Source organism: Nomascus leucogenys, chromosome 12, assembly GCF_006542625.1.
Source record: "Nomascus leucogenys isolate Asia chromosome 12, Asia_NLE_v1, whole genome shotgun sequence".
Taxonomy (NCBI): Eukaryota; Metazoa; Chordata; class Mammalia; order Primates; family Hylobatidae; genus Nomascus; species Nomascus leucogenys.
This window is the reverse complement of record NC_044392.1, coordinates 1,122,786-1,138,251: the sequence shown is the minus strand read 5'-3', so window position 1 is coordinate 1,138,251 and position 15,466 is coordinate 1,122,786. Positions and strand designations below refer to the sequence as shown.

Below are 15,466 nucleotides of genomic sequence, written 5' to 3'. Positions count from 1 at the left end.
TATTAAAATCAATTGGTAATGAAAATTCTGAGACACTGGAGATAAGTAATATGTTTGGCCATTTATTTTACTGTGATAATGGCTAAAGGCCAATGAAGGATTTTTGATCATATCTAGTGATGAGAAAATTTAATATATAATGTGATGTTTTAAAGAGTAAAGATTTCTTAAGGTTTAGAATTTAGTGCTTTACTAAAAGTAGATAATCAGGCTGGGCGCTGTGGTTCACGCCTATAATCCCAGCACTTTGGGAGGCGGAGGCAGGCAGACTGCTTGAGCCTAGGAGTTCAAGAGCAGACTGGGTAACGTGGTGAAACCCTGTCTCTACTAACTACTAAAAATACAAAAATTAGCTGGGCATGGTGGCGGGCACCTATAGTCCCAGCTATTCGAGGGACTGAGGCAGGAGGATCACCTGAGTTTTGGGAGGTCAAGGCTGCAGTGAGCCATGATTGTGCCACTGCACTCTGGCCTGGGTGATAGAGCGAGACCCTGCCCCCTGCCCCGTCAAAAAAAAAAAATCATAGAATTAATGATGATGAGATATATTTACTGTATTAGGCAGATACCAGCTACTTTAGTATACAGGAAAAAGAAAGCTCATGCATTGCATTGGTAATATGCAGTTACAGGTTTTTAAAAATCCTTCCACTCCAAGATTTATGGATACTTACATACAGGTTTCTTTCTGCAGGGCACCTGTGCTGGTTGCACTTGCTTTGATTGAATGTGGAATGAAGTACGAAGACGCAGTTCAGTTTATAAGACAGTGAGTATGAAGCTTTGTGTTGAGAAACACAGAAAGCAAGATCATGCATGAGGAAGGAATTATGGAAGGGATATTCATTTATAGTATGGGATAATTTGCTTTTTTTGGCTTAAAGTATTATTTGAAGATGTAAAAAATTTAGAGCAAGCGATAGAGACTCAGAACAGCTGGTTTCCAGATTCAAAAGGTTTTCTAATTTGGACATTATAGACTGTGTCCAGTATATTGTTTTGAGTATCTAGGAATCTCAAAAATGCCCCTTTTAATAGATTCCAAATACCTTCCAAATATAATTCTCTATTAGGAGGAGGAAAGAAGAATGTATAGAAGAGCAGTTTAATCACCTGGGACTCTTTTTTTTTTTTTTTTGAGACGGAGTCTCGCTCTGTTGCTCAAGCTGGAGTGCAGTGGCTTGATCTCGGCTCACTGCAACCTCTGCCTCCTGGGTTCAAGCGATTCTACTGCCTCAGCCTCCCAAGTAGCTGAGACTACAGGCACGCGTCACCACGCCCAGCTAATTTTTGTGTTTTTGGTAGATGGGGTTTCACCATGTTGGCCAGGATGGTCTCGATCTCCTGATGTTGTGATCCGCCCACCTCGGCCTCCCAAAATGCTGGGATTACAGGCGTGAGCCACCACGCCTGGCCTCATCTGGGACTCTTAAGTGATCTATTCAGGGACAAAATCAGGATGGTAGTGCACAGACAGGACCTTGACATTGATCTGGAATAATGAGTCATGCTATTTTGTTATCCAGAATTCTTTGACAATTTTTGTCTTGCCCTTTCCCTTTCAACCCTTCCTTTAAAAAAAGAAAACGAAAGAAAAGACTATTTGCAACAAAGAGCATGAAATATATGGTAGCGGCTCTAGGAAGGTAACACATTTCAAGGAATGCTATCTTTGTATGTCTTGAGCCTGCTTCTTCATCTTAATATTATTTTTTAGCATCCTAAATACTTGCTACCAACCCTAATATGAAGAATGCATCAATCTAATTGGAAGAATGTAGTCAGATGTTTCTGGATAAACTATTCTGATCTTTATTAAATGGTTAATAGACTATAATGACAGTCATCAAGAAAAATTTTTCTGTTCCTTCTAGGAGGGCTTAGTAAGTTCACGTTGCAACTTACTCTTTAAGAAGTGTTGTAGTATGGGAAATACGCTGGTTTTCAGCTGTGTGGAATTAGAAAGGCCTTAGGATGTAAATAATGCATTTCAGTGAATCAGACAGCTCTTTTTTTACATGATAAAGTTTGCCATTCTTGTATTTTCAGAAAAAGAAGGGGAGCGTTCAATTCCAAACAGCTGCTTTACTTGGAGAAATACCGACCTAAGATGAGATTACGCTTCAGAGATACCAATGGGCATTGCTGTGTTCAGTAGAAGGAAACGTAAACGAAGGCTGACTTGATTGTGGCATTTAGAGGGAACTCTTGGTACCTGGAAATGTGAATCTGGAATATTACCTGTGTCATCAAAGTAGTGATGGATTCAGTACTCCTCAACCACTCTCCTAATGATTGGAACAAAAGCAAACAAAAAAGAAATCTCTCTATAAAATGAATAAAATGTTTAAGAAAAGAGAAAGAGAAAAGGAATTAATTCAGTGAAGGATGATTTTGCTCCTAGTTTTGGAGTTTGAATTTCTGCCAGGATTGAATTATTTTGAAATCTCCTGTCTTTTTAAACTTTTTCAAAATAGGTCTCTAAGGAAAACCAGCAGAACATTAGCCTGTGCAGAACCATCTGTTTGGGGAGCACACTCTTCATTATGCTTGGCACACAGATCTCCCTGTGGTGGGATTTTTTTTCCCTTTTTTTGTCGGGGAGGGGTGGTATATTTTTCCCCTCTTTTTTCCTTCCTCTCCTACACCTCCCTTTTCCCCCGATCCAAGCTGTAGATGGAATAGAAGCCCTTGTTGCTGTAGATGTGCGTGTAGTCTGGCAGCCTTAAGCCCACCTGGGCACTTTTAGATAAAAAAAAAAAACAAAAAAACACCAAAAAAACCGCAGTGACATAGAGATCTATTATATGATCCAGGTGGTTTTTAGTCTTTACTGATGAAAGGGTGTTCACGTTAGTTCCTTGTCCTCAAAACCCTAATACCAGGCGAAGAAGCCAAGAGCCTTTTGTTTTGTTTTTATTTTGATAAATTAGTGGGGAAATGGCATTTTAAGAGGAGTCTCTTCTCAACTTACCTGAGAGTCGAATTCTTCTCTTCCCTAACCAGTGAAGCTAAGTGGATATCCCAGAAACTTGTCTTCTAAAAGGGAGGACTCCAGGCCATCAACAAAGATGTCCAGGCGGTGAGCGTACTTTCTACACCCTGTACAATTGTGGGCTGTAGCGTTACTCTGGTTTTCTGTCTAGTATCAGAGAATGCTGGTAGCTTAAAATTTTTATTTTAGGACTTGTACTCTGAATTTTCAGGAACCGTCAAAGGAGCAGCAGCAAATTCACATATTTTCGACTTGAGAAATGCTTGTTGGTGTGTGTTTTCCAAACTGCCCCCTACATGTAAAGTTCAGTTTAACTACTGATTGCCTTGTTATTACTAGGTTTTTTGAGATTAAAAAAAAAAAAAAAAAATCCCTGGTTTAAAACCAACAATGATGCCTAGTGAGTATGTGTCCACAGGCCATAACAGGGTAGAAGAGAGACATCGTGCAACCCAGTGAGTAGTGAAGGGACTGTGTTGCTTGTGAAGCGGTGTAGTAGCATTTTTGCAGATTCTTTGCTGGGTTTAGTGTACTGATCTAGAAAAGCTGTTTTTCTGCTCCTTTGTGGAAGGCAGTTAACGATCAGGCTGCATGGACAAAGCAGGTAGAGGGGCACCATCAGGGGCTCTTGCACTATTTTCACCTCTAAATATTACATACTCAGTAGTGCCCTGCTTCTAAGGCTCGGAATACAGGCTTAAAGTCATCTTGTCCTGCTGGAATTTGCTGTGCAGAGCCATGAGCCTCCCATTTTATTAGCGTCAGCTAGGCCGGTAGGAACAGACCGGGACCTTGTCTCACACTGATGATACCTCAAATGTGGCCCATTTCCTATTGCTGGAGTTTTGATTTTTAACTAAACGCAAATCTGTAGATTCTCTCCTCTCCCATCCCAGAAAACAAAACAAAATAATGCTTTTTGAAGTTGTTTCCAGGACTTTAAAACATAATGGTATATCCAAAATTCTTTATTTCAGAACACAACAATAGATTCCATTAATATAGACTCAAGATCAAAACAGCATACCTGCTAAGCTAAGATAGATGGTGTTGACTGCACTGGGTTTTGATCAATACAATAACTTTTTCCCTTTGACATACTCTGAATTTTGTTGTTTGGGGGGAGGGTGTGTGTGTGTTTGTGTGTGCGTGTGTGTGTGTGTGCGTGTGTGCGCGCACGCTCAGTGTCCATCAGTATCAGTGCCTGCCTGAGTTAGGAAAATTACATTCCTGGTTCTGTATTGAGGAGAAGGATGTATAAAGCAACATGAAACATTAGCCCTCCTTTTGTTTTAAAGACTAATGTTAATTGTTCTTAAAACTGGATTTTTTTCCTTAAAATTAAAGCAATTTTTTTCTTTTGGATTTAATGAAGTATTGCTAGCTGAAGCCAGTTAGACATAGAGAGATGTCAGATTGATTTGAAAGGTGTGCAGCCTGATTTAAAACCAAACCCTGAACCCTTTTAAAGAACAATAAAACATATTTTACACGCTCTTTGTGCATTTTTTTCCTCCATCCTCAAGAGTTTATGTCTGTGCTTATAAAGCAGAGTTTAAGCTGGGTGCAGTGGCTCATGCCTATAATCCCAGCACTTCGGGAGGCCAAGGCCGGCGGATCACTTGAGCCCAGGAGTTCAAGACCAGCCTGGGTAACATGGTGAGTCCATCTCTACAAAAAAAATGTTTAATAATTAGCTGGGCATGGTGGTGTGCGCCTGCAGTCTCAGCTACTTGGGAGGCTGAGGTGAGAAGAACACTTGAGCCCAGGAGGTTGAGGCTGTAGTGAGCTGTGATCATGCCACTACTCCAGCCTTGGTGACAGACACCCTGTCCCAAAAAAACAAAAAAAAAATTTCACTTATATCTGTTCCCCTTTCTTTGCCTGCTATTCTCAAGGACTGTTTTGGGTCCTGCTAGTTTACTGCAAGGAGGTAAAATAGAGGCTTGGAAATTCAAAGATTTTATGTCACTGAGGTGTTGAGCAAGAGCCAACTTAACCATAGCTGGGATACATCTAGTACATTTTCTGGTTCAGTTCTTGTATACAACCCTGTAGGAATTCAGCATCTTGTCGAAGGCTTGGTTTATACCATAGATGATTATTTTTTAGGACAGAGTCATGCAGTGCTTCCCAGGCTGGAGTGCAGCGGCTATTCACAGACTCAATAATCGCTTACTATGGCCATTCTGAGTAGTCTCTCACTGCACCCAGCTTATTTATACCATAGGTTTTGGTGAAGCATTGCAAGTTTGTACTTGAATTCGTATTAAAGAACAATGAGGAAGTAACAGCTCTATATTAACATATCAGGATTTGGGAGTGTGGAATTTCCCTGTCACTATGGGTAAGCATCCATCCACCCAGCTAACAACATGCTCAGATACTAGGAAAAGATAGGACACTCATTTCACTTTGGAAGACCTCAGTCTGGAGGGGGCGTCAGATATGTAGACATAAAACAGTTACAGTGGGTGGTTATAGTACTGATATTTATAGTTCATTGATCCACAGCCTGGGCAGCATGGCCAAACCCCAACTTGACAAAAACTAACCGGCGTCGTGGCACACTACCATCTGGACTACAGTCCTAGCTACTCGGGAGGCTGAAGTGAGAGGATTGCTTGAACATGGGAGGCTGAGGTTGCAGTGACCCGATACTGTGCCACTGCACTTCATCCTAGGTGACAGCGAGGCTAGTCTCAGAATTCATTGATCTGCCACTTCTCTTCACCTCTTTTCACCTCTTCATGTCCTTCATTACCTAGCTTAGGTTCTGTGATGCACTGTGACAATCACTCAGCTTTTCAGCCTTGCCTCATCTCTTGTTTCATTGTACTTCCCTGGCTAAAATCCATTTTTCGTTAAGTTCAGTACTCCACTTTCTGTGCACTTAAGTACTTACACAACTGAATATGCTGATTCAGTCTCTCTAAGGTCATGACCTCCCTGGGCCAGGTGGTGCGCGCCTATTACGTCTCAGGAGGCTGAGGCAGGAGAATCGCTTGAGCCCAGGAGTTTGAGGCTACGTTGTGAAATGATTGTGCCTGTGAACAGCCACTGCACTCCATCCTGGGCAACATAGTGAGACCCTGCCTTGAAAACTAAAGCTGTGACCTCACATGAGCCTCAAAACCTCTCAATCCTAGTGCATTTCTCTATCCCATTTACACTTTCTCTTAAATTTTTAACACCTTTGCTATCCTCTCAGCTTATGACTTTTCAACTCAGAAATAAAATTTTCACAGGCTCCTTCCATCACATCTACTCACCCACCTGCATCTGTGCTACTGTCTTTCTTGTAGTTACTATAGGCAGACTGTCCTTGCCCAGTTTTTTTTTTTTTTTTGAGATGGAGTCTTGCTCCGTCACCCGGGCTGGAGTGCAGTGGCGCAATCTCAGCTCACTGCAACTTCTGCCTCCCGGGAGCAAGCGATTCTCCTGCCTCGGCCTCCCAAGTAGCTGGGATTACAGGCATGTGCCACCAAGTCCGGCTAATTTTGTATTTTTAGTGGAGACAGGGTTTCTCCATGTTGATTGGGCCGGTCTCAAACTCCCAACCTCAGGTGATCCGCCTGCCTCGGCCTTCCAAAGTGCTGGGATTACAGACAGGTGTGAGCCGTGGCACCTGGCCTCGACCTTTTAATTATTTGTTTCCCCCACCAAAATATAAGCTCAACAAAGGCATAGCTGTTTTTTGTTTTGCGTTTCATTCACCGTATCTTCAGCACCTCAAATAGTGCTTGGCATGCAGCAGGTGCCCAGTGGATACTGAATGAATGGGTACGGATGGAGACATAGACAAATTATGGTATTATGATACTAGGGGGTAACTAAAACTGCCCTGAAGCACATCAGGAGATGCTGCAGTGGGCATGTTTGAGCTGGATTTTGAAGGATGAGATAGAAAAGGTTGATACACAATGAGATAGCATGTTCCATCCACCAGAATGGCTATCATAAAAAAGATGGACAATAACAAGTCTTGGGAAGGGTATGAAGAAATTGGACCCTTCATACGTTGCTGGTAATAATATAAAGCGATGGTGCAGTCACTTTTGAAAAACAGTTTGGCAGTTTCTCAAAAAGTTAAACACTTGCCATATGACCCAGCAATTCCAATATGTCCAGTATTCAATTCTATGTATATACAAGGGAAATGAAGGCATTACGGTTACATGAGCTAGGGCGGGGACAGGGTTTCTTTCTGTGGTGATAAAGTGTTCTGGGATTAGACAGTGGTGATGGTTGCATAACAGTGGGACTGTATTAAATGCTGCTAAGTTGTACACTTACAAAAAAAAGGTTGATGTGGGGACAGTACCTTTCAGGTTGAGGAAATAATACAAGGCAGTGGAAGTATGAAAGAGCATGGTATGTTTGGGAGAAGGGGCAAGATTTGGTCTCTCTGGAGGGTTTGGATTTGTGCTAGGCAGGTTTAGTTGTCATCAGAGTAGAAGAGGTACTAGACACCCTTCCTTATGCCTCCCCGTCTACCCCCAAGGCCATAGATGATTGGATCAGGGATAGACAGTTGACTCAACTGCTGACATTGGCCAGCAGATTCTCAATTTCTTTTTCCTTTTTTTTTTTTTTTTTTGAGATGGAGTCTTGCTCTGCTGCCCAGGTGGAAGTGCAGTGGCGTGATCTCTGCTCACTGCAACCTCTGCCTCCCGGGTTCAAGCGATTCTCCTGCCTCAGCCTCCCAAGTAGCTGGGACTACAGGTGTATGCCACCACGCCTGGCTAATTTTTGTATTTTTAGTGGAGATGAGGTTTCACCATGTTGACCAGGCTGGTCTCGAACTCCTAACCTCAAGTGATCCACCTGCCTCAGCCTCCTAGAGTGCTGAGATTACAGGCGTGAGCCACTGCGCCCAGCCCAGATTCTCAATTTCAACTGAGGTAGACTCTTGGATGTGAGGGGCCAGTAGGGCCATGTGTGTGTTGGGTCATATATGAGACGAGTAGACAAAGGACAGAGGAAGGAGGATGGAGAACCAGCCCAGGGGAGCAGAGAGAAGAGACTGTGGCCTGGGATTAGGGGAGCAATGCCCCTGAATTCAGAGTTCTTTTTCATAAAGCCTCCCCTGAAGTCCTTTTCGATGGTGTCTGTCCCTTCCCTCGCCCCTTGTTTAAAATAGCTTGAGTCAGTTTCTTAATAACCAAGAGAGCCTTGACTAGAAGGGATTATACAAATAGCATGTTAAATGCTGTGACTGAAGCTCCTATAAGTAGAGTGGTGATTTATGCTACATCCTATACACTATTTTAGGCACTGAGGATATAGTGGGAAACAAGAAACACGCTTTGCCCTGGTAGGGCTTACATTCTACTGGAGAAGATAGAGAATAAACAGGTACACAAATTAGTAATCTATTTTCAGATAGTGATCAGTGCAACAAAGATAGGAAGAAAATAAAGCAGGTAAAGGGATAGTGACCGGGGTTATACGTGACAGGAGCAATCGGGGAAAGTCTGCGGAAGGTAAAGGAGCCTGCTGTGTGCAGATGCTATGAGAAGATACTGGAAGCACTTCCCATGCAGTATGTGTAGCAGTATGTGCAAAGTTGAAAGAATAAGCTTGGTGCGTTCAAGGAACATCTGTGGGTTTTATGGTTGGAGCATAGCGAGGAGTGAATAAACTTAGAGACCAAATTGTGTTGATTTGGTGAGGCTGGGAAGGTTGTTGGGGTCATATTGCAGAGAGTTATGTATCACATTAAGAAAGTTGAGGCCGGGCGTGGTGGCTCACACCTGTAATCCCAGCACTTTGGGAGGCTGAGGTGGGTGGGTCTCTTGAGCTCAGGAGTTCGAGACCAGCCTGGCTAACATGGTGAAACCCCATCTCTACAGAAAATACAAAAATTATACTTTTTTTTTTTTTTTTTTTTTTTTTTGAGATGGAGTCTTGCTGTGTCGCCCAGGCTGGAGTGCAGTGGCGTGATCTCAGCTCACTGCAAGCTCCGCCTCCTGGGTTCACGCCATTCTCCTGCCTCAGCCTCTCCGAGTAGCTGGGACTACAGGTGCCCGCCACCATGCCCGGCTAATTTTTTTGTATAGTAGAGACGGGGTTTCACCGTGGTCTCCATCTCCTGACCTCGTGATCTGCCCGCCTCGGCCTCCCAAAGTGCTGGATTACAAGCGTGAGCCACCGCGCCCGGCCAGAAAATACAAAAATTAGCCAGGCATGGTGGTGCATACCTATAGTCCCAACTACTTGGGAGGCTGAGGTGGGAGGATTGCCTGAGCCCGGGAGGCAGAGGTGGCAGAAAGAAAGAAATTTGAAACTTTATTGATCATTTCTCAATCTGGAGAAGACATCAGACTCAACTGTGTGGCTTATTAAAAATGTCCATGTCCAGGTGCCACCCAGATCTTTCTGAATCAGTCTCTAGTTGTGAATCTGCTTTGGGCGATGGGGAGCCGTGAAGGTTGATAAGCACAGCAGCTACATGGTCAGATCTATGCTCAGAAAGTTATTCAAGGAGCTCCTTAAATTAGAGACTGTACCTGTTATGTAAACCCAGTTGCTGATTTGTACTATGCATGCAACAAATATCAGCTGAATGAATGAGAATGAATTGGAGAGACTAGAAGCTGAGAGACCATTTATGGATGGTGGGTGGATGATAGTTACAGCAGTTCAGGACAGAAGTGTTCGGGCCTTAACTAAGGGAGCAGCAGATGGATGGGGTGGAAGATTCTTTCCTTTCAGCCACCAGATCCCAGATCTACATGAAAAGGTATCCAGCATATCTACATGCTAATGTCTTTCTTTCTTTCTTTTTTTTTTTTGAGACGGAGTCTCGCTCTGTCGCCCAGGCTGGAGTGCAGTGGCACGATCTCAGCTCACTGCAAGCTCTGCCTCCCAGGTTCACGCCATTCTCGTGCCTCAGCCTCCTGAGTAGCTGAGACTACAGGCGCCCGCCACCACACCCAGCTAAGTTTTTGTATTTTCAGTAGAGATGGGGTTTCACTGTGTTAGCCAGGGGGGTCTCGATCTCCTGACCTCGTGATCTGCCTGCCTCGGCCTCCCAAAATGCTGGGATTACGGGAGTCAGCCACCGCACCCGGCCTACATGCTAATTTCAAAGGATTAATTTACAGGGATATCTGGCCACGGGAAAGATTTGTAAAACTGCCCCTACCTCTTATTTTCTCCACAGATCACACTTGCAAATGAAAGTAAATAGAATCCTCTTCACTACTTGCAACCCTGCTAACCACCCCAAACCTGTTAGCAGAAGTGTGATATTAGCCATGTTACTTCTGTTTCCTTTGCTGTTTTGGGGTCTGGCAGTCAGGAAGATAGAGAAACAGAATGATAACACTGGCCATCATCTGTCGAATACTACTGTGCTCGGAATTTCATGTGCATGATCTAGTTTAATCTTTGTAGGTTACTGTATAGGCCTCATTGCTAATCCCATTTTATAAATGAGAAAATCAGGAGGTGAAGTAATAGCAAGTTGGTGGCAGGGGCAGTATTAGAATCTGAGCCTGGGCCGGGCGTGGTGGCTCACGCCTGTAATCTCAGCATTTTGGGAGGCCGAGGCAGGTGGATCACCTGAGGTCAGGAGTTCGAGACCAGCCTGGCCAAAATGATGAAACCCTGTCTCTACTAAAGATACAAAAAATTATTTGGGCATGGTGGCAGGCACCTGTAATCCCAGCTACTCTGGGGGCTGAGTCAGGAGAATCACTTGAACCTGGGAGGCAGAGGTTGCAGTGAGATGAGATTACGACGCTGCACTCCAGCCTGGACCACAGAGCGAAACTCCATCTCAAAAAAAAAAAAAAAAAAGGAAAAAGAAAAAAGAATCTGGAGCTGATGTTAAAACCAGTGCTTCACTGCTCAGTTGTGCTGCTGTGGAGGAATGGGAAGGTGTTTCTTGGGGATCTTGTGTTCAGGATGTTGCTGTGAGTTTTTGCACTCGATAAGCATTCCTGTTAATTGAGTTGCATCTTTACCTTAGGTGCAGTGGGGACACGCACCCATGCGTGTGTGTGTATAGCAGTTCTATCTCATCAGTGGATTTAACACGCAAACTGTGCCTAATGGGCCCTGTCAGTAACAAACCAGGACATTTGAGCGGAGTGGTTTATAGTCTATAATTGGCTTCCTATTGTTGGCTGGTTCTCCTGCACATAGAGTATTATGCCAGGATTGGCATTTGATTTAAGAAATTTTCAAAGTGATTTTATCTTCAGTGCATTAATGTGTGGCCTAAATTCCTGCAGAGGCATTAGACAACCAGCCTGGACATGCTTTAGCAATCACAACTGGATCTGAGCTGCCAGTGCTACAGCTTTTATTCAGCACAGATAAATCATTTCTCTGAAAACACTTTTCTACCTAAGCCTTGTAACTGAGTTTTAAGGGCACCTCAAGTTTAGGCCCCTTGAAACTGGAATATACATATTCTCCAAATCATGCAAAACACAAAAATGGGAATTTGTTAACATGAGTACATTTAATCACTATCATCCTTTTGGAACTGAACACATAAATATTCAAGGCATGGTGTGGAAATCAACCTAATTTTCAAGGGTGTAGAATTGTGATGCCTTTTAAAGTCAGAAAATATGAAATACGATCCCAGTTCTGAAAAGGCTATAAACATGGCTGGGTACACAGAAAACTAGAGAATGTTCTGCAATTTCCTGTAGATTAGCATAGGTAAATGTTTTTGGTAAAAAATTTTCAGCTCTAAAAGCACAGAATAGATCACAGCTGCATGAAAATACTAATTAATCATCTTTAATGCTTTTATGCAAATGATTATGTTTGACTTTCATTTAGAATTGCCATTAACACTTGGAACCCTAAGATTGATAATGGGTAAAATTTTCATGAATACATAAAGATTTGAATCATGTTTAGATTAATTTATAGCACCTATATTCATTACTACAAGTCCTCTTGAAATCTAAAAATCATGGGATGAGACAGAAAATAGAGAAGAGGAGATGGCCTTCGAACTTATCAATTTTTTTTATCGGTGATGAAGGATGAGCTAAACTTGTATTTTTTCTACCTTTTGCAATAATTTGCCCAGGTGTTATGTGTGTTTGTACTACAGAAGACATTTTAATTATTTCATGTTCTGAGACAGCACTGTTTTTTGTTTTGTTATTTTTTTTTTTTTTGAGATGGAGTCTTGCTCTGTCGCCTAGGCTGGAGTGCAGTGGCGAGATATCGGCTCACTGCAAACCTTCACCTCCTCGGGTTCAAGTGATTCTCATGCCTCAGCATCCCAAGTAGCTGGGACTACAGGTGCCCACCACTACACCCAGATAATTTTTGTATTTTTAGTAGAGACGGGGTTTCACCATGTTGGCCAGGCTGGTCTCAAACTCCTGACCCTGTGATCTGCCTGCCTAGGCCTCCCGAAGTGCTGGGATTACAGGTGTCAGTCACTGCACCCACCCTATTGTTCTTATCTTTATTATTATTAAAAATAATTTTTTTTGAGACAGAATCTCACTTTGTCGCCCAGGCTGGAATGTGGTGGCACGATATCGGCTCACTGCAACCTCTGCCCTCCTGGTTCAAGTGATTCTCGTGTCTCAGCCTCCCAAGTAGCTGGGACTATAGGCGTGCACCACCATGCTCAGCTAATTTTTTGTATTTTTAGTAGACGTGGATTTTCACCATGTTGGCCAGGCTGGTCTCGAACTCCTGACCTCAGGTGCTCTGCCTGCCTCGGTCTCCCAAAGTGCTGGGATTACAGGCGTGAACCACTGTGCCCAGCCTGTTCTCATCTTTATGTTCATGAGTACCCAGTATTTAGCTCCCACTTACAAGCGAGAACACCTGCTATTTGGTTTCCTTTTCCTGCATTCATTTGCTTAGGATATTGGCCTCCAGCTGTATCTATGTTGCTGCAAAGGACATGATTTTGTTCTTTCTTTATGGCTGCATAGTATTCCATGGTTTCTATGTACTACCTTTCTTTATCCAATCCACTGTTGATGGCCACCTAGGTTGATTCCATGTCTTTGCTATTGTGAACAGTGCTGTGATGAACATATGAGTACATGTGTCTTTTTGGTAGAATAATTTATTTTCTTTTGGTTATATACCCAGAAATGGGATTGCTGGGTTGAATGATAGCTCTGTTTTAAGTTATTTGAGAAATCTCCAAACTGCTTTTCACAGTGACTGAACTAATTTAGATTCTCACCAGTAGTGTATAAGCATTCCCTTTTCTCTGCAGCCTCACCAGCATCTGTTATTATTTGACTTTTTAGTAATAGCCATTCTGACTGGTGTGAGATGGTATCTCATTGTGGTTTTGATTTGCATTTCTCTGATGATTAGTGGTGATGAGCAATTTTTCATGTTTGTTGGCCACTTGTATGTCTTCTTTTGAGAAGCACCTATTCATGTCCTTTGCCCCTCTCTTTTTTTTTTTTTTTTTTTTTTTTTTGAGACAGGGTCTCACTCTTTCACCCAGGCTTGAGTGCAGTAGCATGAACATGGCTTATTGCAGCCTCGACCTCCTGGGCTCAAGTGATCCTCCGGCCTCAGCCTCTCAAGTAGTTGGGACCCAGGTGCACACCACCATGCCCCGCTAATTTTTAAATGTTTTGTAGAGACAGAGCCTTGCCCTGTTGCCCAGGCTAGTCTCGAACTCCTGGTCTCAAGCAATCCTCCCACTTTGGCTTCCCAAAGTAATGAAATTGCAGGTGTGAGCCATTGTGCCTGGCCCCCTTGCCCATTTGTTTAGTGGGGTTATTTGCTTTTTGCTTGTTAAGTTCCTTATAGATTCTGGATATTAGATTTTTGTTGAATGCATAGTTTGCAAATATTTTCTCCCATTTCGTAGGTTGCCTGTTTGCTCTGTTGATAGTTTCTTTTGCTGTGCAGAACCTCCTTAGTTTAATTAGGTTCCACTTGCCAATTTTTGTTTTTGTTGCAAATGCTTGTGAGGACTTAGCCACAAATTCTTTGCCAAGCCTGATGTTGAGAAGGGTATTTCCTGGGTTTTCTTCCAGGATTTTATAGTTTGAGGTCTTACATTTAAATCTTTAATCTATCTTGAGTTGATTTTTGTATATGGTGAAAGATGGGGTTTCAGTTTCATTCTTCTGTATATGGCTAGCCAGTGATCCAAGCACCATTTACTGAATAGGGAGCCCATTCTCCATTGCTTGTTTTTGTCTACTCTGTCGAAGATCAGATGGTTGTAGGCGTATGGCTTTATTTCTGGGTTCTCTATTCTGTTCCACTGGTCTATGCATCTGTTTTTGTACCGGTGCCATACTGTTTTTTTTACTCTAGCTTTATAGTATAGTTTGAAGTCAGATAGTGTGATGTCTCTGGCTTTTTTTTTTTTTTTCTTGGGATTGTTTTGGCTCTTTGGGCTCTTTTTTGGTTCTATGTGAATTTTAGAATAGTTTTTTCTAATTCTGTGAAAAATGACATTGGTAGTTTGATAGGAATAGTGTTAAATATGTAAATTGCTTTGGGCATTCTCCTGCCTCAGCCTCTCCGAGTAGCTGGGACTACAGGCGCCCGCCACTACGCCCGGCTAATTTTTTTGTATTTTTTTTTAGTAGAGATGGGGTTTCACCGTGGTCTCGATCTCCTGACCTCGTGATCCGCCCGCCTCGGCCTCCCAAAGTGCTGGGATTACAAGCGTGAGCCACCGCGCCCAGCCGGGATTGGGTTCTTGATCTGACTCTCAGCTTGAACGTTATTGGTATATAGAAATGCTGCTGATTTTTGTACATTGATTTTGTATCCTGAAACTTTACTAAAGTTATCAGTTCCAGGAACCTTTTGGTGGAGTCTTTAGGTATAAAATCATATTGTCAGCAAAGAAAGGAAATTTCCTATTTGGAATTAGAAATTTTCCTATTTGGATGCCTTTTATTTTATCTTGTATGCTTACTTTTTTTTTTTTTTTTTTTGAGAGGGAGTCTCGCTCTGTCACCCAGGCTGGAGTGCAGCAGCGTGATCTCTGCTCACTGAAAGCTCTGCTTCCTGGGTTCACAACATCCTCCTGCCTCAGCCTCCCGAGTAGCTGGGACTACAGGCGCCCGCCACCACGCCCAGCTAATTTTTTTGTATTTTTAGTAGAGACGGGGTTTAACCATGCCAGCCAGGATGGCCTCGATCTCCTGACCTTGTGATCCGCCTGCCTCGGCCTCCCAAAGTGCTGGGATTACAGGCGTGAGCCACCGTGCCCGGCCCTTGTATGCTTACTTTTTAAGTGTACTATCTTTTGCATGGTAAATGACGTTTTCTCCATTTTACACACTAGGACATGAAAGCTCAGAGAAGGTAAGTAGCCTGCCCAGTCTCACATGTATAGTAAGTGGCCGAGCCTGAATTCCAACCTGAAATGTCTAACTCAGAAGCTCTGATCACACCGCTGTGCCACGGTCCCCGTGCATTCAGTACATGGAAGCTATTATTATGAACTGAAACCAGGTTGTCTCCTGAGGACACATATTTCTC

The 15,466-nt window shown here is 43.0% G+C and overlaps 1 protein-coding gene across 2 annotated transcripts in view; it reads left to right on the top strand.

The window, feature by feature from the left end:
- The window catches only part of PTP4A2 (protein tyrosine phosphatase 4A2), a 31,675-nt gene extending 27,183 nt beyond the window's left edge, over nucleotides 1-4,492 (top strand). For both annotated transcript variants that reach the window (XM_030823300.1, XM_003276356.2), the window contains 2 exons: nucleotides 695-769; nucleotides 2,050-4,492. In XM_030823300.1, the coding sequence (XP_030679160.1) occupies nucleotides 695-769; nucleotides 2,050-2,158 (184 nt within the window). In that variant the 3' untranslated portion in view covers nucleotides 2,159-4,492. The remainder of the gene's footprint in view (nucleotides 1-694; nucleotides 770-2,049) is intronic.
- The last annotated feature ends 10,974 nt before the right edge of the window (nucleotides 4,493-15,466 follow it).